Below are 23,553 nucleotides of genomic sequence, written 5' to 3' on the forward strand. Positions count from 1 at the left end.
ACTTTATTAACTTACCATTTATTTTTATACCCTTGCAGAGTATTATAATTTCAGTAAAAAGTTTGCAAAGCAGTGAAGGAGTCACTTCCAACTAGATAAAGGATAAATTCTTGATTAGGATCAACAGACGTGTCGATTGAGATATGTCCGTCCATCAGTCCGTTTGTAAGCAAACTAGTCTCTGAGTTTTAAAGTTATCTGAATGAAACTTTGCAGTTAGTCTCTTATATATACATATGGCGGACGACTATATCAAATAGCAATCATAGAAACAATCGGAAAATGTTTGAAAAAAAAATTATTTTACAATTTTAAACATATTTTCATGTCTCCGTTTGGAAGGGAAATGCTTCAAAAATAGGTTTTCAGTTTTGTTTGCAGCTTGCTTCTTAATGCGTCCGTTATATGGCTCCAAATAGAGACTTGGGTTATTATGCAGGACATCGTAAAGCCGCTTTCACGCACAAAGTCATTTGCCGCCTGGGATATGTGTCCACTGTACCACCATATAGTTTATATGACGGTTCGGACCGAAATACAGAAGCAGTTCACTTGGCTCTCTGCCTGCATCAGCATGACCTACGCCGCTTCATAAAGATTCAGATTAAGCTGAAAAAGTTGTATAGTTATGTTGTTTTACGACCGGAACTACTGCTTCAGAATCGGCATTTTTTCCTGCCTGCCTAATGCATCAACATTTAAGGGGGTAGACCACCCTGACAATTTTGAAAAATCGCTATTTTTTGTTTTACATAATTTTGATAATATCTCATCATTTGTCGATATTACAGCCATCAGAAGTGAGCGCTAGAGGTGGAGAACTATCGATAGTCGTCGCCATCGATAGTGAGCGATTATTTTTCTCAAACCATCGATAGTGTCGATAGTACTATCGGTAGTGTTATGCTTTTGAATTTTTAGATGTAAAAAAAGCTATAAAATGAAATTTGAACAAAACTTTATTATATTTTTAACTCTTTAAAAATAAAAAATTAATTTATTTATTTATTTTTTTGATTAGGGATTGTATAAAAAGTACATCGTCGAACTGTGTATTCGAGCGGAAAAGAAGTACAAAACTAATTCTTTTTTAAAAAGAGCATTAGGAGATTTTTACTTTCAGCTATACTTTAGCTTTTCACTATATTTTGGCGTTCCACTTTCAACTTTATTTTTTCTTTGTGATGTGATAAGCCGCGTGAAAAACTATCGATAGTGCAGGGCTGCCATCGATGGCGGTGCGATAGCGCCAAACCATCGATAGTGTCGATAGTGCCATCGATAGCTCTCCACCTCTACGATCAACCCGTATCGTATCATTGAGTTCCTTCTATAAGTACTCCAGATTGCTGTCATATTAAGAAGTCTGGGAGCTGTACACTGGAGACGACACCGCTTGAATACATGCCAATCGCTTTGGTACAAATCTTAATAAAAGATCAAGCATTTCACACTTCGCGCTACTTTATTTTTCCAATGTGATGCGTAATAGACTTCTGCATGAATATTCTCATTTGCAGCACAACAGTACTGTACAGTAGTGTAGTGTTCTTAAAAATACTGCACTCATTTCTTACTGTACAGTATTCTCAGTAGGCCAGAAAAAATAGCACAACATTTTCAGTGTACCCACTCCGAGTGAGAGCAGTAAATGGTTGTACTCTTCCTAAGTGAGTACTGTATTTGTATCAGCTGTACAGCTGTACAAGCTGTTAGTTGACTGTGTACTCCTGTCAGATGAGTGCAAAGGAAAACGACATAGAAATAGTTAAAAAATTCAAACTTTCGCTTTTAGAGTACTTAGATTCAATAGTCATAGAAAATTAAAAAAAATATCACAATATTGCCCTGTTTTTGTTTCCACCCACTAATAAACTAAATTAACTAAATTCTCTGAATTAGAAAAGGAACAAACTTTTAAAGACGTAGATGAAATTATGAAAAATTAATTAAGCCTGCACAAGTCATAATAATAAGATAAGATAATATATTTGCCGATTAGTCGGAACCTGTTCGGAGTACTAATATTTTGCAATATATTCAGGATGAACTTTAAACAAATAAAAATATAAATAAAGCTTACAGTGAAGATTTTGATGTTCTGCAGTGGTGGTCAATTAATAAAGACCGTTTTCCTTTACTGTATCAAATTAGCTGCAAGATATTAGCAGGCTCCCGCGAACTAAAATTGCCACTACTGAAGACTTGGTAAATAAAATAATAATAATTTTAATTTTTATAATTTAAATATAAATTCTTTAATAACATAAAATAATTATTATATCTATTTTTAAATCAAGTATTATTATTTTCTAAATTTTTAATTTCTTTATTTTATAATAAATACATTTGAAACGAAAATACAAATCAATTCTTTAATCGTATTCTTTCTATGACATACATAAACACGAGAACTCTATATGTGTGTATGTACCAGGCATGAAGTTTCACTCACTGTACAGTAAGTCAACTGCACAGCAAAACACTGTACAGTGCCTTGCTACTGTACACCAATTTCGATGAACTCATCAAAAGCTGTACAACTATGAAAAGAGTGAGAACACTGCCAATCGAAACCGACAATACTACCCTACTCACTCACACCCAAATATACTGTGTAAAAAAAAAAGTGTGCCCACTTTTAGACTGAGTAATTCATTTGCCGTTTTAGGTATGTCCGTCAAATTAGCGTCGATGAGTTAGCGTCGAAATGGAACGGTGGGAAAATGGAACACGGAGGGGATCTTTAATTTTTAATTTATTTCGTAATAAGGGCACTAATTTGAATTTTTATTTTTTTTTTTATGTATTTATAAGTGTAGAAGCAGTACAACATAATATACTTTGACAACACATGGATGGCTTATATAATGCAGGCCAAACCCTGTATCATCGTACAAGGAATACAACATTTTATTACTACTTCACTGGCGTGTCATGGTCTTTGCGAATCCTTGGCGTTTCAGTCGTCTTAGTGGACGGGCAGGTAGTAATCGTCTTGCGAGTCGGCTCTGATGTCTCAGCAGTCTGTCGCTGTAACGGCTGGTGTGACGACCGATCTGCTCCTCAATGGTATATACGTTTAAGTCCCTGTGTAATGTGGAGCCACGCACATACCAGGGGCAGCCCGTTATTTGCCTAAGTGCTGGGTTTTGCAGAAATTGGATGTGTTTATGGTTAGATTTAGCCGCAATCCCCAATATTTGTATGCCGTATAACCATATTGGGGCTATGCAATGGGCATACACAGCCCTCTTAGCCCTAAGTGACGTGGTCCTCCTTTTGTTTACGAGCCATCGCAGTTACTGCATTTTTTGGCCACACTTTTTCTTCGTGGCTGTGAGGTGTGGATCAAATGTAAGGCGTTTGTCGAGTGTGATACCCTGGTACTTGGCTACATTCGGCTGCTCTAAGGTAACTCCTTCCAGCTGAATAGGGAGCGTGGTCGATCTTAGCGTTTTCAGCGTGAAGCATGGTATCTTTAGATACCATGGATGGTATTTTCAGATACCATCTCCTACACCAATCTGCCAGATTGACAAGATAGCCCTGCAATCCGCTAGCGGCTTCTGCGTGGTTCTTAATGTTGTACAGAACAGCCACATCGTCTGCGCATATGGCAATTAATGCTTTTGAGGGCAATTTCATAAAGTCGTCATTGAGCGTAAGTATATTTGCAGTGTAAAGCGAGTATAACAGAGGCACCCCTACTCTTATTGACCAAACAGCTGAGTCTGTGTCTCTGATCCTGACTTTGAAAACCCGCCGTTTCAGATATGATTTAAAGAGTCCATAATATGGTGCTGGCAATAAGTTTTTTATCTTGCATAACAATCCATCATGCCAAACTCTGTCAAATGCTTGTTGCATGTCAATGAAGACTGCGTTGCAGTATTCCTTGTCATCAAACGCCTGGAGGATATGTAGTGCAAGTCTATGGACCTGCTCCACTGTGCCGTGTCCCTGTCTAAACCCAAACTGGTGGTCCGGAAGTAAATGTTGCTGATTTATGACTTCACGGAGCCGGTTGGCAATGAGTCTCTCCCACACCTTGGATAAAGCAGGGAGAAGACTTATGGGGCGATATGACTCAGGATCTTCCTCCGGTTTACCTGGCTTATGGATCAACAGGATTGACGCCATCTTCCACTGCTTGGGATAAGCCTCCACTCTGATTATTGCGTTAAATATTAGCGTAATGTACAAGAGCGCTTTGGTTGGTAAAGCCTTCAGTGTGGCATGGCAGATCCTGTCTGCACCTGGGGTTTTGTTGTTTGGCAGTGTCTTTGTAATGTCAACAATCTCCTCAATCCTGATAGGGCGGATAGGCATAGACATCTGCAGTGGTGTCAGCAGAGTGTTCCGAGTCTCGCTTATATGCTGGAGTGAAGCAAATCGATCCTCCAGGTGCTGAGCGAACGCGTTAGCTTGCTCCTCCTCAGTTTTTGCCAGTTCTCCGCCTGGGCACCTGATTGGAACTTGTCTAAATGGCTGTCTTTTTAGTGATTTTGTACACTTCCATAGCGAATAGTTTGCGTCGACGGTGTAATCCATGTTAGCCAACTTTTTTTCGAAAAAATCACTTCGAAGTTCCTTCAGGACTTCGCGGAGTTGTTTCGCTGCTCTGTTCCACAGAATGCGATCCCAAGGATCTTGGGATCGAATTGCTCGTCTACGAAGGCGCCTTTTGATTTTGAGGAGCTCTCTGGCTTCTCTTGTGAGCACGATACCATAGTGAGTCTGGGCTGCGGGAGGGCATGGAGGCGTTGCCGCAGCAGCTGCCGTGTAAACTTTGGTGGTGAGTTTATCTATAGCAGCCTCTATATCTTCCCCTGTGTTCAGCGTTTCATTTAGCTGGAATGCCGTGTCTAGACACTGTTTGAAGACGGCCAAATTAGTGTATTTAGTGACAAGTCTAGGGCTGGAGTAGTTGACTACTACTTCTGTTGTTATTGTGGCTATCAGAGCAAGGTGGTCCGAGTCCAGATCCCAACAGTGGCTTATTTTGCTTCGATGGTCCGGTATACCGTGGTGCACCGCAAAGTCTATGCAGGACGGCGTGTGAAAGGAAACATATGGATACCTAGTGGGCGATCCTGTTGCTAGTATTACCAGTAGTACTACCACAGACAGATATGGCGTCAGCTAGTTCTTTCCCTCTTGGCGAGTTGTAGGTGTCACCCCACAACCAGTGGCGCGCATTCCAATCGCCTCCAATCAGGTATCTGTGGCCGCAATTGCTAAAGATGTTTGTGAAATCTCTCTCAAGTAGCCTATTTCCAGGAGGACAGTAAATGGCACTAACCTCCATATCACCGAGCCCGGTGACAACCTTAATTGAAGACATTTGGATAGTTAATGTTTCAATAACTTTTTGTGGGAAATGTTTTATTGAGGTTTTTACCAAAACCGCTGCTCCATCTACGCTCCTATTATTAAGAGATGGTTTAAACGCTGGGTAAATGACATAGCCGTGTATTTTGATGATGGTTCCCCTGTTTAGCCGAGTTTCACTCAGAAGGATAATATCAACCTTGTTATTGTGCGCAAAGAACTCAATTTCTTTAGCTTTCCCTACAATGCCATTGACATTCCAAATTAAAATCTTAAGTGTACTCATTGTGTATTTTGGGCGTTGTTCGGGATGTGGGGGTTCGAGGAATCCCCATTCCTTTGCTTAATCGTTTTTACTAATTCATAAACCATACCTTCAAGCCGGTCTAGTCTTTGACTATTTTGCTCGGTCAGTTTATGTTGGTCATATTGCTGCTGTTGGAGAAACCGTAGTAGCTGCTGCTGTTGTTGTTGTTGTTGCTGCTGCCATTCCATGAATTGCTGATTTTGTTGTCTAATTAGAGTTTGAACGTCAACTGGGCGCTGCTGCTGCGTACTATTTCCATTAGAGTTGTGAGACTGTAGTTGAGGGTGGAGGTCATGTAATCGGCGATCGGCAGGAGCATAGCTATTTCTTGCAACAGATGCATAAGACAAGCCAGCAGTGTGAACTCCCGAAATGCTGGTTTGAGGGGGTTGTTGCTGTTGCTGTTGCTGTTGGTGTTGTGGGCGCTGTGGTTGTGAACGATTTGTCCTACCCCCAGTTTGCGTTGATGGTATCGCACGGGATTTTTGTTTCCTAGAGGACCCCATTGATTTCTTTAGATATTCCTGGTACCACTGGCAGCCTCTGTAGCTGGCCATATGGCTACCTCCACAGTGTAAACAAGTAGGTTGTTGCTCCTGAGGACGAACACACTCCTTGGTGGGATGTTTATCTCCACATCGTGCGCAATAAGCCTGCCGGCGGCAGTATTTCGCTGTGTGTCCATATTCCTGGCATCGGGCGCAGTGCACCATATCAGTTCTTTTTCTCATCCTCTCAACAGATACTATTTGTCGGCAAAGCATTTTTATGCCATAGACAGCGTTTATATTGGGACATTTTTTAATATTAATGAAAAAAATATTTAGATTTTGGTCTTTATTTACTTTTGATCTCAGGTTATGTACCTGCACAGCTTCAAAACCGAGGTTTTTTAAGTTTTCAACAATTTGTCCGTGTAGGGTGCTATGATGAAGTCCTTTAACTACAATTTTGTGCGGCTTCTCTTCTTTTAATTGATAAGTATGAAATTGAATTCCAATATTATCGAAGTGATTTACTACGGCTCTATAAGCGTCGCTATTCTTTGGGAAAATACGCTCTGTTACCCCTTGATTAACTTTGACAACCACGTTATCCAAACTCGTAGCCTCGCTAATGATTTCAAACAAATCATTGAGGTTGGTTATGCTGATTACAATTTGCGGTGGCTTAGGTGTGGGATGCAGTTGACTGTTGCCAATCTGCTGTGGACTCGTCTCTATTGAAGAGGCGATAGGAACATCATCTGGTTCACCTGTATTCACTTCAATATTGTTAACACTCTCTTCATCGCACTCCATATCTAGTATGGCAAAACGGTTAGTGTTATCCACATTGTTAGTTACTGACGAGTTTAGTCTCCCTATATTTGCCCTTTTGGGGCTCATGTTCGGGGAGATCGGTTTCTTTCGTTTATTTAATTGAAGCTTTTGAGCATCTATTAATCTCGAAGCAGCTCCACCTAGTGTTGGAGACGCATTGGTCGCAGCTCCACTTAACATTGGAGTTGAGGTGATAGATGATACAATACTTGCACCATGACGAGCACTGCTAGTTGTTGCAGTTGCTGTAGTAACTATGGAGCTACTAGTGGCGCTAGTGAAAGTGATTGTTGTTGTTATAGTACTTATGTTGTGAGTACCAGGCAGGCGTTGAGAGCTTAGAAGCTCTGCTTTGATTTCCGACGGAGTTTTACCCGCTACTCGAAGCATTTCTTCATAATCAATCTGCTTATTGTTAAGCTGAGAGTCAGAAAAAATGTTTTCATCCATTGCAGCTATAAACTAAATTGCTCAAAATTGGTGTTTTAAGCAATCTATTATGCACATTTTCTGCAGATGCAAAAGTAGGTCCAATCAAAACAACTGATAACACAAAGCTTTGTTTCCCTTCTGTGCGGCTGAGCGCAGAGTGAGGGGAGATGCTTTGCCCAAATGGGCAGGTATGCAGACTTATCAAACTGTTGTTTACTTTTTGTTATTGTCCAGCTGCCGACACTGTGCAAGACAGCGTCCGAAAATTATCGCTTAATCTCTTTTGCACACGATAAGCAATAGATCAATACGAATTGTCCGCGACACAACCGATCTCAACGAGAGCAGATTACAGACTCACTAATTTGAATAAAATAAAGTTTCCAAATGATAAAAAATGAATTTACTATTGTTTTTTACTGGGTTTGAAAGTATTTGACAGTTGGATATATTAAAAAATAGCATGTGAAAAATCGTGTTTTCACGGATTTGTTAATATCTCGGCTAATCGAACGCGTGCAGCAATACCCGATACGCCAAAATAAAGGACATTTATTGTAGATTTTCCGTACCAAGATTCAAACCTTCAGTTTTTGAGCAAATTGCATTACAGTGATCTAACCTCGGGGTCGGCTCCATACAAAATAGGGCATCAAAAATAGTAAGGCATATAACTTCGATTTACGAATGCGTGCGCATATGCACGGTATATAGGCTTACTAGGGGAAGATTAAGGAATATTTGGTGAAAATTTCAATTGTTTTTAACGGCCAGATTTCGAGAAAATCGAATAACAGTGGGTGGTGTATTTGGGCTGATATCCTAGGCGCGAACTATGAAAATGGAACCAGATGGGAATCAGCAGAGAACCACTCGCTGAACCAGACCATGGAACCATGTTAAGAAAAATACTAAATTAAATGAAAATAGCAATTTGTTGAATAAAATATTAAGAAAAGTGACTGACAATAAATAGAAGAGCCATTCAAAACAATTTAGTGTGATTTTCATCTAAATTAAGGAAAATGTATCTATTTTGTTATTTTTAGATTATTTTAGTATATACCACGGCGGTATGTTATGCCGCTCCCCGACAACCAAAATCGACGCTAACTTTTACAAAAATCTTACTCTCTTAAATGAACGCATGCAAACTTGCACGGTATCTCAAAAGATAGGGAAAAATATTCTCTAATTTCGAATTAAATCTTAATTCGATCTAACCGTAAGATTTTGAGAAATTCAAGTGTTTCTCTTTCCGACCTCATTCACAAACACTGGTTTCGTAATGACCCTAACGCCATGTGGCATGCCCCATACCATATTCCGACGCTAACTTTTAAAAAATTGTAACTCACTTAAATGAACGCGTGCAAACTTGCACGGTATCTCAAAAGAAAGGGAAACATATTCTCTAATTTCGAATTAAATCTTAATTCGATCTAACCGTAAGATTTTGAGAAATTCAAGTGTTTCTCTTTCCGACCTCATTCACAAACACTGGTTTCGTAATGACCCTAACGCCATGTGGCATGCCCCATACCATATTCCGACGCTAACTTTTAAAAAATTGTAACTCACTTAAATGAACGCGTGCAAACTTGCACGGTATCCCAACAGATAGGGAAAAATATTCTCTAATTTCGAATTAAATCTTATTTAGATCTAACCGTCAGATTTTGAGAAATCAGCGATTTCTTTTTCCAACTCATTCATATCGCTTCCCGCTTCCCATGCCCTATCGATGAATAGCCCGCCAGAAAATATTTCTATTAACCATTTAAGAATTGTATAAAATATGCATGCCACATGAATGGAATTGACATTCCAAGCATTTCAGTATTGTATATATTATATATTGTATATAATATATAAATTATATATTTCGATATATCGATAGGGCCGCTCCCACGCCCTTTCGATGAATAAGTCGGGAACTAAATTCCGGTAAATCCAATTTTTTAAAAAGCAAGCACGCGTTCTAAAGTAAGCACACAATATATTTTATAAAATGTAGTTAAATTATTTTAATTTGTTTTCTTTTTTAGAAAATGAATTTCTATTTTTTCGGCGGAAATCAGACTGGCGGTGGTGGCGCTGGCGGTCGACGAGGTGGAGGTGGACAAGGTGGAGGCGGCGGCGGTCGACGAGGTGGTGGTGGCGGCGGTCGACGAGGTGGAGGCGGCGACATTCGACGAGGTGGAGGCGGCGACGGTCAACGAGGTGAAGGCGGCGGAGTCCCTGGACGCGGTGGCCCTAACAGGCAACAACGCCAGGCATATGCCTTTAGAATATCCCAGAGCTACTCAAGAGACGACCAACGCCGTGTTCGGCTCGGCATAATGCAGGTGCTCCGCCCTTTGCCGGAACAGGAGCCTCCATCGCAGGAGATGCCGGCCGATGAAGAGCTGCAGCAGCTACAACAGCAGCAGCCGGTGGAGGAGGAAGAGGGGCTAAAATAAAATAAATATTTATGATATAATAAATAATAAAAAAATTTAATAAAAATAAATGTCCCATTAAGAACATTTTTTGAAGGAATTCTTTGCAAAACGAAAAATCCCTCACAAGACAAACTACAAAGTTTCAATCAGATTGCTTCGGGTGTTGATGCCGATCAAGAATATATATACATATGTCGCAGTGTGATTCCTAGTAAATGTAGCATTCTGGTAAATTTGGAATTCGGGGAATTCCCTGCTTCTGCTTTACTAGCTGATATTGAGCGAAAGCACGGCAGCAGAGGCAGAGACGCTCTGCTGCTGAGTGAGGTTCGATGGTAAGATACCAAGAGTCTTGAGTAAGACAGAGATGGCTGCATACGCTCGACTTGAGTGAGTTTATGACGTGAGCGCGTATGCTGAAATGGTCAGTTAGTGGAACTTGGGTATTCGAACCGATCGGAACTCGCTGTGCAGCTGCGTCAATTATCAAAAGTGTTAACATGGATAACATACCCTTGCCGCCGACCAACATACCCTTGCCGCCGACATATACTTCATTTCGCTGCAAACTTCTGACTCAAATTATAATACCCTGCAAGGGTATAAAAAGGAAAATACCATTCTTTAAGAAGACGAAGGTTTGCCTTGCCTAAAACGTAAAGAGAAATAAAGTCGCGATGCCAACACAAGTCAGCTACTCGACGAACAAAAAGGTGAATTGCATTATAATGAAATTATAATTGGCCTCGTGTCACTGACGGAAGTTGAAGCATACATTTCAGCGCAGCGGTAAAAATAATCTTCACAGAGACCCGTCCGCCACACATGTTAAAATTCCTAATTACTGATGAGCTGTGCTTCAAATAATTTTGTTTACAGAACTTCAAGTAAGAGTAACTTAACAAAGAAGTCAATGCTCATGTTTATTAATAATTAAATTGATTTTTTTTTAATTCTACTCAATAAAATTAACATTTTTTTTTTTTTCCAAACTTCACATTTTCTCCTATAATTCCCATAGTCGTCCGATCTGGCCCTTTCCGACATATATACGAGTGAGAGTATATAGAAGGCTAACTACAAAGTTTCATTCAGATAGCTTCAAAACTGAGAGACTACTTTGCGTAGAAACGGACAGACGGGCATGGCTAGATCGACTCTGCTGTTGATCCTGATCAAGAATATATATACTTTATATAGTCGGAGGTGCCTCCTTCACTGCCTTGCAAACTTCTGACTCAAATTATAATACCCTGCAAGGGTATAATTACGAACTAAATTATACAATTAACAGCGAATTATATTTTTTAAGTGCAATAAATAGAGGCAAACAAAATTATTTTCGACCTTATATGTTGAAGAATTTTTGAGGAATCATTGATTAATTGTTGAGTAATTTTTGATGAATCATCAATTGCCGATAAATTCCTGATGATTCATTGATTAATTCTTGAGGAATTGTTGTTGATAACAGTCGAGAACATGCCCATGTAAAATTTATCAGTAATTTGTATGGACATTCAACGATTATTAATCAACAACACCGCCTTGATTGTTTATGAATCGTAGATGTATTACTAATGAATGGTACTGCTGTAAAACTATGGGGCCTTTAAAACAATAACGTATGTATTTATAGGTGAACGTAACGCAACGTAACATAAGTAGTCATTACTTTTTTATATTAAAATTAATTTATATAATTTAAATAGTATTAATTATTAATGATTTGATTGAATTCTGCAAGGGCATACAAACTTCGTCGCGCCGATATTTGCTTTAATACTTCTTTAAATTTGAAATCAAAAACTTGTTATTAAATTGGAAGACAAAATTTGTAGAATAATTATTAATTTTTACATTTTTATGTCAAAGTTTAGTAATAACGTTAGTTTTTAATTTTTTAAATATTTTACATCAAAAATGATTGTCCAATTTCTCCTTTACCCCTGAAATGCGATCACTATGCATTAATACAATTTAAATTATATAAATTTATGTTTAAAAGCAAAAAAGTAAAACCTGCTTTCATTTCATTAACCTATACATACATATTATATTTACAGTTTTACATTCACAGATTTACATTTTCCTCAATATCTAATAATTATTTGTATATTATTATATTTATTTATTATGACTCCTTCATAGCGTTGCAAGCTTCTGACTGAAATAATAATACTCTTCAAGGATGTAACAATTTAAAGGAAGATTAATTTTAAAATTTTATTGTATAAATTAAATAAGATTAACTTTTACAAGGGGGCGTTATATTTGAAGTTTGACATATATTATATAAGTAATTTATATATACATATACAATGGCTTATTTCAGTGTAACCAAACACCACAAAGTGAGACATATTTAAGCTAATATCTTCTCCAATGGGTTGCAAGAATAAGTTATTTAAGAATAACAAATTACAAATTTAGTGTACTTTAAGTTCTTGGACGAAATAAGCTGTGACATGAAAAAAATGTCAGTATATTCAGTTTTTTGTTTAGATTTATGCGTTAACTAATGGTATTTAAAAATATTAAAATTTCCAAATAAATGCCCAAATCCTACTTAACACAACTGCATTTAACCATAAACCAATAAGCATATATAAGCAATGCATTGACTAACTGCTAACTGCATTACCCAATTGTTTGTTTTGTTTTTTTTTTTACTTGACAAGCTGTCATACCAAACATATGGAAATGTATTCTTAAATAAATTCCATTGTTGGAAATTAAAAGAACAAATATTCTTGTACTTTTGGACAAACGTCGGTTTTATAACGATCTTAAAATGTATTTATTTTTGTTATATGATTACTTTTAAAATACATATGTGATGCAAAAAAAAAAAACAAAAAACAGACGGACAGACGGACATGGCTAGATCGACTCGACTGTTGATCCTGATCAAGAATATATACACTTTATATGGTCGGAGGTGCCTCCTTCACTGCGTTGCTTCTGACTGAAATTATAATACCCTGCAAGGGTATAAATATTAACCAAAAATCGAACCATTTTTGAAGCGTATGGTGACTGGCGCTGAAAAGTAAATCTCTTACGACAACGTAGGGCGCAAACAGTCGTGTTCGAAAATCGGTGAAGTGGCCCAGACGGTGGCCAAGCCTGGATTGACGGCCAAGAAGGCTCTTCTGTGTGTTTGGTAGGATTGGCAGGGAATCATCCACTATGAGCTGCTTCCCTATCGCCAAACGCTTAATTCGGAGCTGAAGTGCTAACAACTGGAAGGCAGCACTTATGCAGAAGAGGCCATCCTTGAACAACAGAGGCCGAATTGTCTTCACACACATCACATTTTGTCTTGCACTCTGTGTATACATATGTACATAGCTTTAAACAGAAACGGGCAAACGGATGGACACAGCAACGATGAAACGGACGGACAAATGGACACAGCTAGATCGGTGTTTAGATGAGGCCCACTGTGCCGCCTCTGCTCGCGGAGCTTTCCGAGCACGCGCCTCCCTTGCTCTCACGCTCCGACTCTCGGGTCTAAAGTGCCGACCATCGGCGATCTCCCGCGCTCGTATTGGAAGAGCAAAGCGGCCGAGAGCTCGGCTTAGGTTTAAGCTAGTAGTTAGTCTTATGTATGCAGCGAAATAAAGTGACGAAAATTTGAATTGCCCACGACGCCCCCGCCTTACTTACTTTCGCTTGCGACGTGGGAATTTTTCCTTGGACTACTTTCATCCAGGATCTTGCGGCAGGACGCCCCCTACACATTTGGTCCTTCGAGCCGGATTACCTACAGGATATCCTTCCGCCGTCTTACCAGCAGTTCCCAGCAACTGTCCGCCAAGATAAGTACGACCTCTTCCGTTTTTCGTTCTCGCTGCCGTTTATTTTTAGCAGTGGGCCGAACATTTAAATTCGGTCGTACCGCTGAAAAATTTAATGTTTTTCTTCGTGTCAACTCCCCGTCCGAGTTTTCTTTTCTGACACCGCGGCGGTGAGAAAATTCATTTGCTATTCGCCTCCGAACTTCGAATTTTTCCATCCGTGTCCGTTTTGTGTGCGCCGCCATCTTCCTCGCCGTTTCTTCGATTCCCCGTTGCTCATCCACTTGCCAACGGTCGAGGCCTATGTGCTGCAACATACACTCACACGCATTCTACACTTGTGCTAATATTTCCGCATATAAAAAGTCCCCCGTGAACAGGGAAAGTGTGTTACCAAAAGAAAGGCAGAATTAATATCGGGCAGCCGGTGTGCGCTTGTTGCGGAATTCCCCCTGCTCGCCGAACAGTCCGCCGCTGTTACGCTATTCTTTTCGCTAATTTTCTCTACACATTGTTTTTGTTCACACAATTCAAATACAGTCCACTCCTCGACGCTCCACTGTGCCAATACCAACCCTACATATTCCAGCTATTACATACATATACATATACACACGCCCGCACAAGGGATTATCAAGTTATTATTTGTCATATTGAGCAGCTTCGCGCTAATCTATGCTGAGCGTCGAGCTCCCAGCGATTACAGCCATATATGTACATATACACACGCCCGCATAAGGGCATATCAAGAAATTATTTGTCTTTTTTTTCTCGTCTCCTCTTTGTGCTTAGAGCGTGTACCAGCGCCTGCACTGATACTTTCCACAGCCAAACAGTGCCGACGAAACAAAATCCGCCACCTACAAATTTTTAAAGAAAATAAAATGAACCAAGGATTTAAAATTATGCGAAATTTATAAATCCTATCTTTTATCTATATAAATTTACAATCCATACATATTTATTGGGCAAGCTTCGCGCGATGCTGCGCTGAGCATCGATCTCCACTATCATTTTACATACGTACATACATATGTATATCGGGCAAGCTTCGCACTACTCTGAGCGGAGCAGCATAACCCAAACACAAACGAGGGTTGTTTTTTTTTTGTTTTTTATTGTCGTTAATTTAGCCGCCGACACGGCCGTGTTGTTGTTGCCCTAACTCTTGGGTCCCTCATATACGCACTGCTTGCTGACGGCATCACACATCAAGCAGTTCCGCTACCAAGAAGCGAGTTCTTTTTATTCCACCTTTACGGCTAAACCAATAGGCATTCCCGGCTAGTTACAAATTAAAAGTTATTTTGTTTTCGGGTTGCGCGACAGTTACCAACACAACTAAAATCCGAACTCCCTCCGTGCTTAATTATTTTTACACTTAGCCACAGCCGGCGAGTTGTTGTTGTGTTGGCCGTTTAATTCTTGGGCCCCTCAAATATGCACTGCTTTGCCGACGGCATCACCCAGCAAGCAGTTCCGCAACAAAAAATCTAGGTTTTTTTAAAATTCCACACGGTTTCAAACCAGAAGCATTCGTGGCTAATTAAAAATTAAAAAAAAAGAGAATTATTTTGTTTTCGGGTTGCGAGACGGGTACCAATATAAAAGAGAAAAAAATTCCGAACTCCCTACCACACGATCGGCTACTGCAACGGCAGGTGTTAAATTATTTTTACACTTAGTCGTCACAGCCGGCGAGTGGCTGTTGGTTTGGAGTCCCTCACATGCGCACTGCTTTGCCGACGGCATCAACCAGCAAGCAGTTCCGCTACAAAACAAAATCGAGCTTTTTTTCTAAATTCCACACGGTTTCAAACCAGAGACATTCGCGGCTAATTAAAAATTAAAAAAAAAAAAAATTATTTGGGTTCGGGTTGCGACTCAATTCCCAATACCACTCGAATCCGAACTCCCACCCCCACGATCTGCGACTGTGGCGGTTGTTGACATTTCAGTCGGCTTCCTCGATCCGAGCGTCAAGCCTTGTGGCCGAGGTTCAGCTATTGTTTTTTCTTTTCTCCATTTTAGCCGTTTTGGGCGACCCAGTCTGCGCGTTAGTGTGACCGTCCTCTCGTCCTACAGACGACAAGTCCTGATCTCCAGCATTCTATTCCGAGAATGCCCACGGGAGACGACAAAAAACCGCGTCCGATCCCATCCGTTTGGACAGATCCCAATCCGCATCTCCGCGGGCGTCCCAATTGAAGCCAAAGGCTACTACGGCCATCTTAAGGGCAAAAAGCGACGAGTCTGTCGATACCATTCGCGGTTCCTCGCCGGTAACAACTCGGTCAGTTGCAAAAATGGCTCAGAATGCGATAGATGCCGCTCTCAAGCGCTTCATTGCCACCACAGATCGGGTTAGCCACTTCGAGGCTACGATCCACACTCCGGGCGTCCTGGAGACTGAACGATTCTCCCCCTACATGTGCCAGGTTCATAGGGACCAAATCCGGGCTTTGTGGGAAAAGGTGGAGACGAGCTACGAGAGCTGCTCCGAACTGCTCTTCGGATCCGACGACGGCGCGGACACTTCGACGGTGTTAGAAGCTAAATATAGCTACTGCTACTCCGTCTACTCCAGGTGCGTGGCCCAGCTGCAGGAGATTATAGAACGGGGCGCGACCCAGTCCACTCTGGCTGCCAGCAGCGCCCACACACCCCCTTCCACCGGTTGTCGTTTACCACCGGTAGACACCGAGGTTTTTGCGGGCGACTATCTTCGCTGGCCCACCTTCAGGGACTTGTTCACGGCGATTTATATTAACAACTCTCGGGTCACTCCAGTCGAAAAATTGTTCCACCTATTGTCGAAAACAAGTGGCGACGCGAACGCTATAGTTTCCAAGGCCCCGCTCACCAATGAAGGTTTCGTCTCGGCGTGGCGAAGCCTCACCGACCGCTTTGAAAATCGAAGATTATTGGTTAACAGCCAGTTGAAAATCCTTTTCAACATCCAGGCTGTACCTCAAGAATCGGGAGTCGCGCTGAAGGAACTGCAAGGCACCATCCAAAGCTGCCTGACCGCGCTAAAAATGTCCTCCATTCAAGTTGAGGCTTGGGATTGTCTGTTGGTTTATATGGTTTCCTCAAAACTTCCCAAAGTAACCCTTTCTCTGTGGGAACAATCCATCCACAACAAAGCCGAGATCCCAACCTAAAAGGAGTTGGATGCTTTCTTGACCGAGCGTCATCGCACTCTGGAGGTCATCGACGATGTCAGATCGGCACCCACGAGCGCTCCGGCACCCACGAGGCTCAACTCGTACGAGACCCGAGAGGCTCCAGCCTCCAAGGGGCGCGATCTCTGTTCCCGAGAGAACCACCCCGTGCGCTTATGTCCACGGTTCCTTGAGATGGACGTGAGTGGGCGCTCCGAATACATGAAGAGAAAGCAGCTCTGCCTGAACTGTTTTGCACGAGGGCATCAGCAGCGGGACTGACCCAGCGCTCACAGCTGCTCCACCTGCCACAGCCGTCATCACACGCTCCTGCACCGCGGTAATCCGTTTGCAAGCGGTCCAAATCCGTTGGCGTCGACCAGGCCCCGGCCCGGACCTACTACCAGAGGGACGGGAGATACAGACGAGCACTCAGATTTACAGGTGTGTTTCGCTTCCGGCTCAGGAGCCGTCCTGTTGGGCACCGCCCTCATCACTGTGTGCCATTTGGGGTGCAGTTTCCAAGCGCGAGCCTTAATAGACTCGGGGTCCGAGGCGACCTTCATTACGGAGCGGCTGTTCAACCTGGTTAAGCTTCCCTTCAAGACGATCCAAGCCCAAGTTTCCGGCCTTAATCAGTCTGTGTCCGCTCAGTCCACCAAAATGTGTCATTTTTCTATTCAGTCGCCAGTCAGACCCGGGTTACAACTTGAAGCCGCAGCTTACGTTCTCCCGCAGCTGTCCGGCAATCTGCCCTCGTATCCGATTCCGCGGGCCCTTCTCAAGGGGCTTCCCGACGTCCCCCTGGCAGATCCCAAGTTCTTCGAGAGCTCCCAAATCGACGTCTTAATAGGAGCTGACATTCTCCCGTCAGTCCTCCTCGGCAACTTCAAGGCTAACATCTGCGGGTCGCTTCTCGGCCAGGAGACCATTTTTGGATGGGTGTTGACAGGGCCCTTGTCTCCGGCCACTCCCCGCAGTTTGTCTGCCTTTTCCACACGAGTGTCCTGCGCCCCGGCCGACTCGCTGGATAAGCTCCTGACCAAATTCTGGGAGGTGGAGGAAGTGTCAACACGAATCGGCCCAAAATCGGATGAAATCTGCGAACTCAATTTTGTCCGGACTATTCAAAGGGACGATTGTGGCAGGTATGTCGTGTCGCTTCCCTTGCGCGATCCTGAGCACCATGGTTCAGAATTAGCGTCTTCACGATCCTTTGCTCTTGCCCAATTCCTGCGTAATGAGCAGCGCCTGAAAAGGGACCCGCCCCTAAAAGCCAGGTATGACGCGGTGATTCGGGAATACCTTGACTTGGGGCACATGATCGAGGTTTCTCCGACTAGCCACTCCACAACTTACTACCTTCCGCACCACGCGGTTCTCAAATCCGAAAGTACGACCACCAAGGTGCGGGTGGTCTTTAACGCATCAAGCCCTTCCGCAAACGGGATTAGCCTGAATGATATCCTTTATGCAGGCCCAGTCTTACAGTCCGACCTAACCATTCAAATCCTAAAGTGACAGTATTTTAAGTTTGTTTTTAATGCTGACATCGAGAAAATGTATCGCCAAATTTGGGTAGATCCGAAATATACTCCTCTCCAACGTATCCTCTTTCGTAATTCCGATGGGGACATCCGGGACTATGAGTTAAGGACTGTCACCTTTGGAGTCAATTCCGCCCCCTTTCTAGCGATCCGTGTCCTGCAGCAGCTCGCCGACGACGAAGCCTCGAGGTTTCCACGGGCCAGTCAAATTATCCGGCGTTTTATGTATGTTGACGACATTCTTGCGGGAGCCGACTCCCAAGCCGAGGCGAAGCTTGCAATCCGAGAGCTGCAGGAGGCCCTGGGTTCGGCAGGGTTCCCACTTCGAAAATGGACCTCCAATAGCAAGACGATACTGGCGGGCATTAAGAGCGACCACCTCCTCCGAGCTGATTTCCTGGAAATAGACGCAGAGAGCACGGCCAAGACTCTGGGGGTGCGATGGAAGGCGACCACAGACGAGTTTTTTTTCATTCCGCCAGAGTTGACCTCAGAGTCGCTATTCACGAAGCGCCAGGTCCTGTCCCAGATTGCCAAATTGTTCGACCCAGCAGGCTGGCTCGCCCCCTTTATTGTCCGGGCAAAGATGTTCATGCAGGACCTCTGGCTCCAGGATTTAGGGTGGGACGACGTCCTTCCCCAAGAGTTCTCTCAACGATGGGTTGACTTCCTAGAGAATTACTCCGCGCTCGACCAAGTCCGCATTCCTCGATGGGTCGCGTTCCGCCCTCATTTAAAAATTGAGCATCACGGGTTCTGCGACGCTTCGCAGAAGGCATATGGCGCCGCCATCTACGTCCGCGTGGAGGTCGAGTCCACAGTAATGACGAGCTTGCTAACGGCGAGGACACGAGTGTCCCCAGTGAAAACGGTGTCACTCCCTCGGTTGGAGTTGTGTGGAGCTCTGCTGTTATCCGAAATGGCCAGTGCCGTGCTCCCTGAAATGCCAGGGCCGGCGTTCACCCTACACTGTTGGACAGACTCGACGATTGTCCTCGCCTGGTTGCGCAGACCGGCGTGTCACTGGACGACATTTGTAGCCAATCGGGTGACCAAGATTACCCAGCTGACCGAGGTGGACAAATGGGCACATGTCCGCTCCGAGCAAAACCCAGCGGATCTCGCCAGCCGGGGGGCAACGCTTCAAGACCTCGCAAACAGTCAGCTGTGGTGGCATGGGCCCCCCCGCGTTGCGAGTGGCCGAGTCAAAGCACCGACTCCCCCGTGACTGAACTCGAGACTCGGGCAATCAAGGCCCACGTCGCGATGACCCCCCCCGAAAGACATCCTGGAGCGTTTCTCCACCCTCGACAAGGCCTTGCGGGTCCTGGCTTATGTCTATCGCTTCATCCAGCGCTCTCGGAAGATCAAGCTTCCGGCTGAGGATCCCCTGACGGCTACCGAGATTGCCTCGGCCGAACGACTGCTGGTGGCGGCTGCGCAACGCAGCGCGTTCACCCCTGAGATCAGCTGCTTAAGCCACGATCGACCAATACCGGCATCCAGTCCCATTCAAAATTTGAACCCGTTTATTGACGCACAGGGGCTCATGAGAGCCTGCGGCCGGGTCACGACCTCCGATCTTCTCCAATATGACGAGCGGCATCCGCTAATCCTTCCGTACAATTGCCGTTTGTCCCGACTACTTGTCCACTTTACGCATCGCATAACACTGCACGGCGGTAATCAGCTAATGATCCGTCTGATCCGCTCCAAATTTCGGATTCCGAGGGTAAGGAATCTGGTGAAGTTCGTCATCCGTTCGTGTAAAGTGTGTGTCATTCACCAGAAGAAGGTGCAGACGCAACTTATGGGAGAATTGCCCAAGGAACGGACGTCGTTCTCGCGCCCCTTCACCTACACCGGTATGGACTACGCCGGCCCCTTCGACATTAAAAACTACAAGGGCCGGGCCTGTCTCATTACAAAGGGATATGTTTTGGTGTTCGTGTGCTTCTCAACTAAGGCCATCCACTTAGAGCCTACCTCGGACCTTACGACGGAGAAATTCCTCGCCGCTTTCGCCCGGTTCGTGTCCCGAAGAGGATGCCCCCGTCAAGTGCAGTCGGACAACGGGAAGACCTTTATAGGGGCTGCGACGCTACTCTCCCGTGATTTTCTCTAAGGCTTGAAGGGGGCTGTAACGAGTGCCTATAGCCATCAACAACTTATCTGGCATTTCATTCCCCCAGGAGCCCCCCACATGGGAGGCCTTTGGGAAGCAGGTGTCAAAAGCTTCAAGACCCCCTTTTACAAGTCGACGGCAACAAGGAAATACACCTTTGAAGAGCTGTCCACCCTCTTGGCTAAGATAGAAGCATGCCTGAATTCGCGCCCGATTGCGCCCATGTCCGAAGACCCCGCTAACCTCTTGGCTCTTACTCCGGGCCACTTTCTGGTTGAGGGGCCCCTCCTCACTGTGGTTGAACCCGAGATAAACAACAGCAGTTTCGGCAGCGGTGGAAGGAGGAGTATCTCAAGGAACTCCATAAGCGAAACAAGTGGCGGGCCCCCTCAAGAGACCTCCGTGTAGGAGATATGGTGGTGGTCAAGGAAGACAACCTCCCGTCCAACGAATGGCGGTTGGGAAGAGTCGACGCGGTGTTTCCGGGTTCCGGTGGTTATGTTCGTGTGGTCGACATTCGTACTGCGCGGGGGCTCATCAAACGCCCTTTAGCAAAGGTGGTTCTCCTGCCGATGGATGCGTCCTCCGGCCCACAATAGTCTATCGCCAATAACCGACATCATGTGTTGTCTCGTAGCTCTAATCCGTAGTTCTTGTTCGTTGTCCACACCCAGTACTAATTTCTTTCTTCTTTATCATCATAGTGCAGCAGTCTACTCAGCACGATGCCCCCACGCCCACGCAACGCTATCGCACTGGAGCACAGACATACTCGAGGTACTGTGTCCTACCGATGCCGAGTCTGCAGGGGGATCCACCCATTGCGTAAGTGTCGCCGATTTCTGCGCCTGAATGCCGAGAAGAGGCTACGGGCAGTACTCGCCAATCGGTACTGCCCGAGGCCCACAAGCACTCGGACGGAGCGTGTCGGCGGGGGGACCGGTGCAAAACATGCGGCCAGGAGCACCACACGCTGTTGCACCTGAACGAGCAGCCGATGACTCCGCACCAACCGCGTCAGGAGGCGCGTCGGTCGCGAGATGCCCCCGCCACGTCTCGGCGCTCTCCCAGCTACATCGACGCGTCGCTGGCGGCGAGTTTCCGCTTGCCTACGACGCGCGTTGGCGGTGACCAAATCTGTTTGGCCACCATTGGTTCGAGAATCGATAGCCTTATCCGGTGGACGTGATGTTTAAGATTGAGCCTCACGTTCGCATTCGCACTCCAATCCGGGAAGTGGGCGAATCGGTGCGGACCCACTTCCGGGACATCACATTGGCGGACGAGCGGTTTTACTTACCGGCTACGATCTCTGTGGTCCTCGGCGCGGACATGTATCCGCGAGTGATGCAGCCAGGGTTCGTTAAAATCCAGGACGGACTGCCAGTGGCCCAAAGCACCGTTTTTGGATGGGTCGTCTCCGGAGCCTGCCACCAGCCATAGCCGCAACGACCTCGTTGCAACCCGAGCGATTGCAAGGGGGGGCTGCTCTCGCGCTCCGACTCTCGGGTCTAAAGTGCCGACCATCGGCGATCTCCCGCGCTCGTATTGGGAGAGCAAAGCGGCCGAGAGCTCGGCTTAGGTTTAAGCTAGTAGTTAGTCTTATGTATGCAGCGAAATAAAGCTGACGAAAATTTGAATTGCCCACGACGCCCCCGCCTTACTTACTTTCGCTTGCGACGTGGGAATTTTTCCTTGGACTACTTTCATCCAGGATCTTGCGGCAGGACGCCCCCTACACAATCGGTAAATAGTTAAAGACTATACATACATATGTATGCATACATCTTATAGGGTCGGAAAAGCCTGAAAATAACTTATAATATATAAATTATATATAGGAACAATATGCATATGTTTTCCATCTACACCTTTCTTCCATGAAATGAAAGTTGCTTCTTGTTTCGCTGAAAACAAAACGAATTTCAGTTTATTGTAAATATTAGCATTCATATGTACTTACACATTTTATAAATTTCGTCAAGCAGCGTGCTCACTTTAGGATTCTAGAAAATTGGATTTACCGGAATTTAGTTCCCGACTTATTCATCGATAGGGCGTGGGAAGCGGCCCTATCGATATATCGAAATATATAATTTATATATTATATACAATATATAATACTGAAATGCTTGGAATTTCAATTCCATTCATGTGGCATGCATATTTTATACAATTCTTAAATGGTTAATAGGAATATTTTCTGGCGGGCTATTCATCGATAGGGCGTGGGAAGCGGGAAGCGAAATGAATGAGTTGGAAAAAGAAATTGCTGATTTCTCAAAATCTGACGGTTAGATCTAAATAAGATTTAATTCGAAATTAGAGAATATTTTTCCCTATCTGTTGGGATACCGTGCAAGTTTGCACGCGTTCATTTAAGTGAGTTACAATTTTTTAAAAGTTAGCGTCGGAATATGGTATGGGGCATGCCACATGGCGTTAGGGTCATTACGAAACCAGTGTTTGTGAATGAGGTCGGAAAGAGAAACACTTGAATTTCTCAAAATCTTACGGTTAGATCGTATTAAGATTTAATTCGAAATTAGAGAATATGTTTCCCTTTCTTTTGAGATACTGTGCAAGTTTGCACGCGTTCATTTAATTGAGTTACAATTTTTTAAAAGTTAGCGTCGGAATATAGTATGGGGCATGCCACATGGCGTTAGGGTCATTACGAAACCAGTGTTTGTGAATGAGGTCGGAAAGAGAAACACTTGAATTTCTCAAAATCTTACGGTTAGATCGAATTAAGATTTAATTCGAAATTAGAGAATATTTTTCCCTATCTTTTGAGATACCGTGCAAGTTTGCACGCGTTCAATTAAGAGAGTAAGATTTTTGTAAAAGTTAGCGTCGATTTTGGTTGTCGGGGAGCGGCATAACATGTACCACATATACTAAAATAATCTAAAAATAACAAAATAGATACATTTTCCTTAATTTAGATGAAAATCACACTAAATTGTTTTGAATGGCTCTTCTATTTATTGTCAGTCACTTTTCTTAATATTTTATTCAACAAATTGCTATTTTCATTTAATTTAGTATTTTTCTTAACAAGGTTCCATGGTC

The 23,553-nt window shown here is 43.8% G+C and overlaps 2 protein-coding genes and 2 long non-coding RNA genes across 7 annotated transcripts in view; 2 read left to right on the top strand and 2 right to left on the bottom strand.

Annotated features, from left to right (window-relative positions):
- LOC110188788 (uncharacterized) overlaps positions 1-86 on the bottom strand; it is a 108,866-nt gene extending 108,780 nt beyond the window's left edge. The window contains exon 1 of the mRNA XM_086826037.1: positions 16-86. The gene's annotated coding sequence lies outside the window, so the exon portion shown is untranslated. The remainder of the gene's footprint in view (positions 1-15) is intronic.
- The window catches only part of LOC110188499 (uncharacterized), a 53,116-nt gene extending 43,209 nt beyond the window's left edge, over positions 1-9,907 (top strand). For 2 of the 3 annotated variants that reach the window (XM_086826040.1, XM_086826039.1), the window contains exon 2: positions 9,444-9,907. In XM_086826040.1, the coding sequence (XP_086682166.1) occupies positions 9,447-9,857 (411 nt within the window). In that variant the 5' untranslated portion in view covers positions 9,444-9,446 and the 3' untranslated portion in view covers positions 9,858-9,907. Of the gene's footprint in view, positions 1-9,352; positions 9,382-9,443 lie in introns of those variants that run through there. The other variant, XM_020958230.2, reaches the window with a different exon arrangement.
- Positions 9,404-23,553, bottom strand: part of LOC147644641 (uncharacterized) — a 44,204-nt gene continuing 30,054 nt past the window's right edge. The window contains exon 2 of the long non-coding RNA XR_015270178.1: positions 9,404-9,848. This is a non-coding gene — a long non-coding RNA (uncharacterized LOC147644641). The remainder of the gene's footprint in view (positions 9,849-23,553) is intronic.
- LOC147644642 (uncharacterized) lies at positions 10,050-13,490 on the top strand. 2 transcript variants are annotated; one of them, XR_015270175.1, is made up of 2 exons: positions 10,050-10,552; positions 10,610-13,490. It is a non-coding gene; the product is annotated as an uncharacterized LOC147644642 (long non-coding RNA). The 2 variants fall into 2 exon arrangements; XR_015270176.1 differs by having other exon boundaries at positions 10,622-13,490.

The sequence above is a fragment of the Drosophila serrata genome, unplaced genomic scaffold (assembly GCF_035046125.1).
Source record: "Drosophila serrata isolate PLE 108 unplaced genomic scaffold, ASM3504612v1 contig_125, whole genome shotgun sequence".
Classification (NCBI taxonomy): Eukaryota; Metazoa; Arthropoda; class Insecta; order Diptera; family Drosophilidae; genus Drosophila; species Drosophila serrata.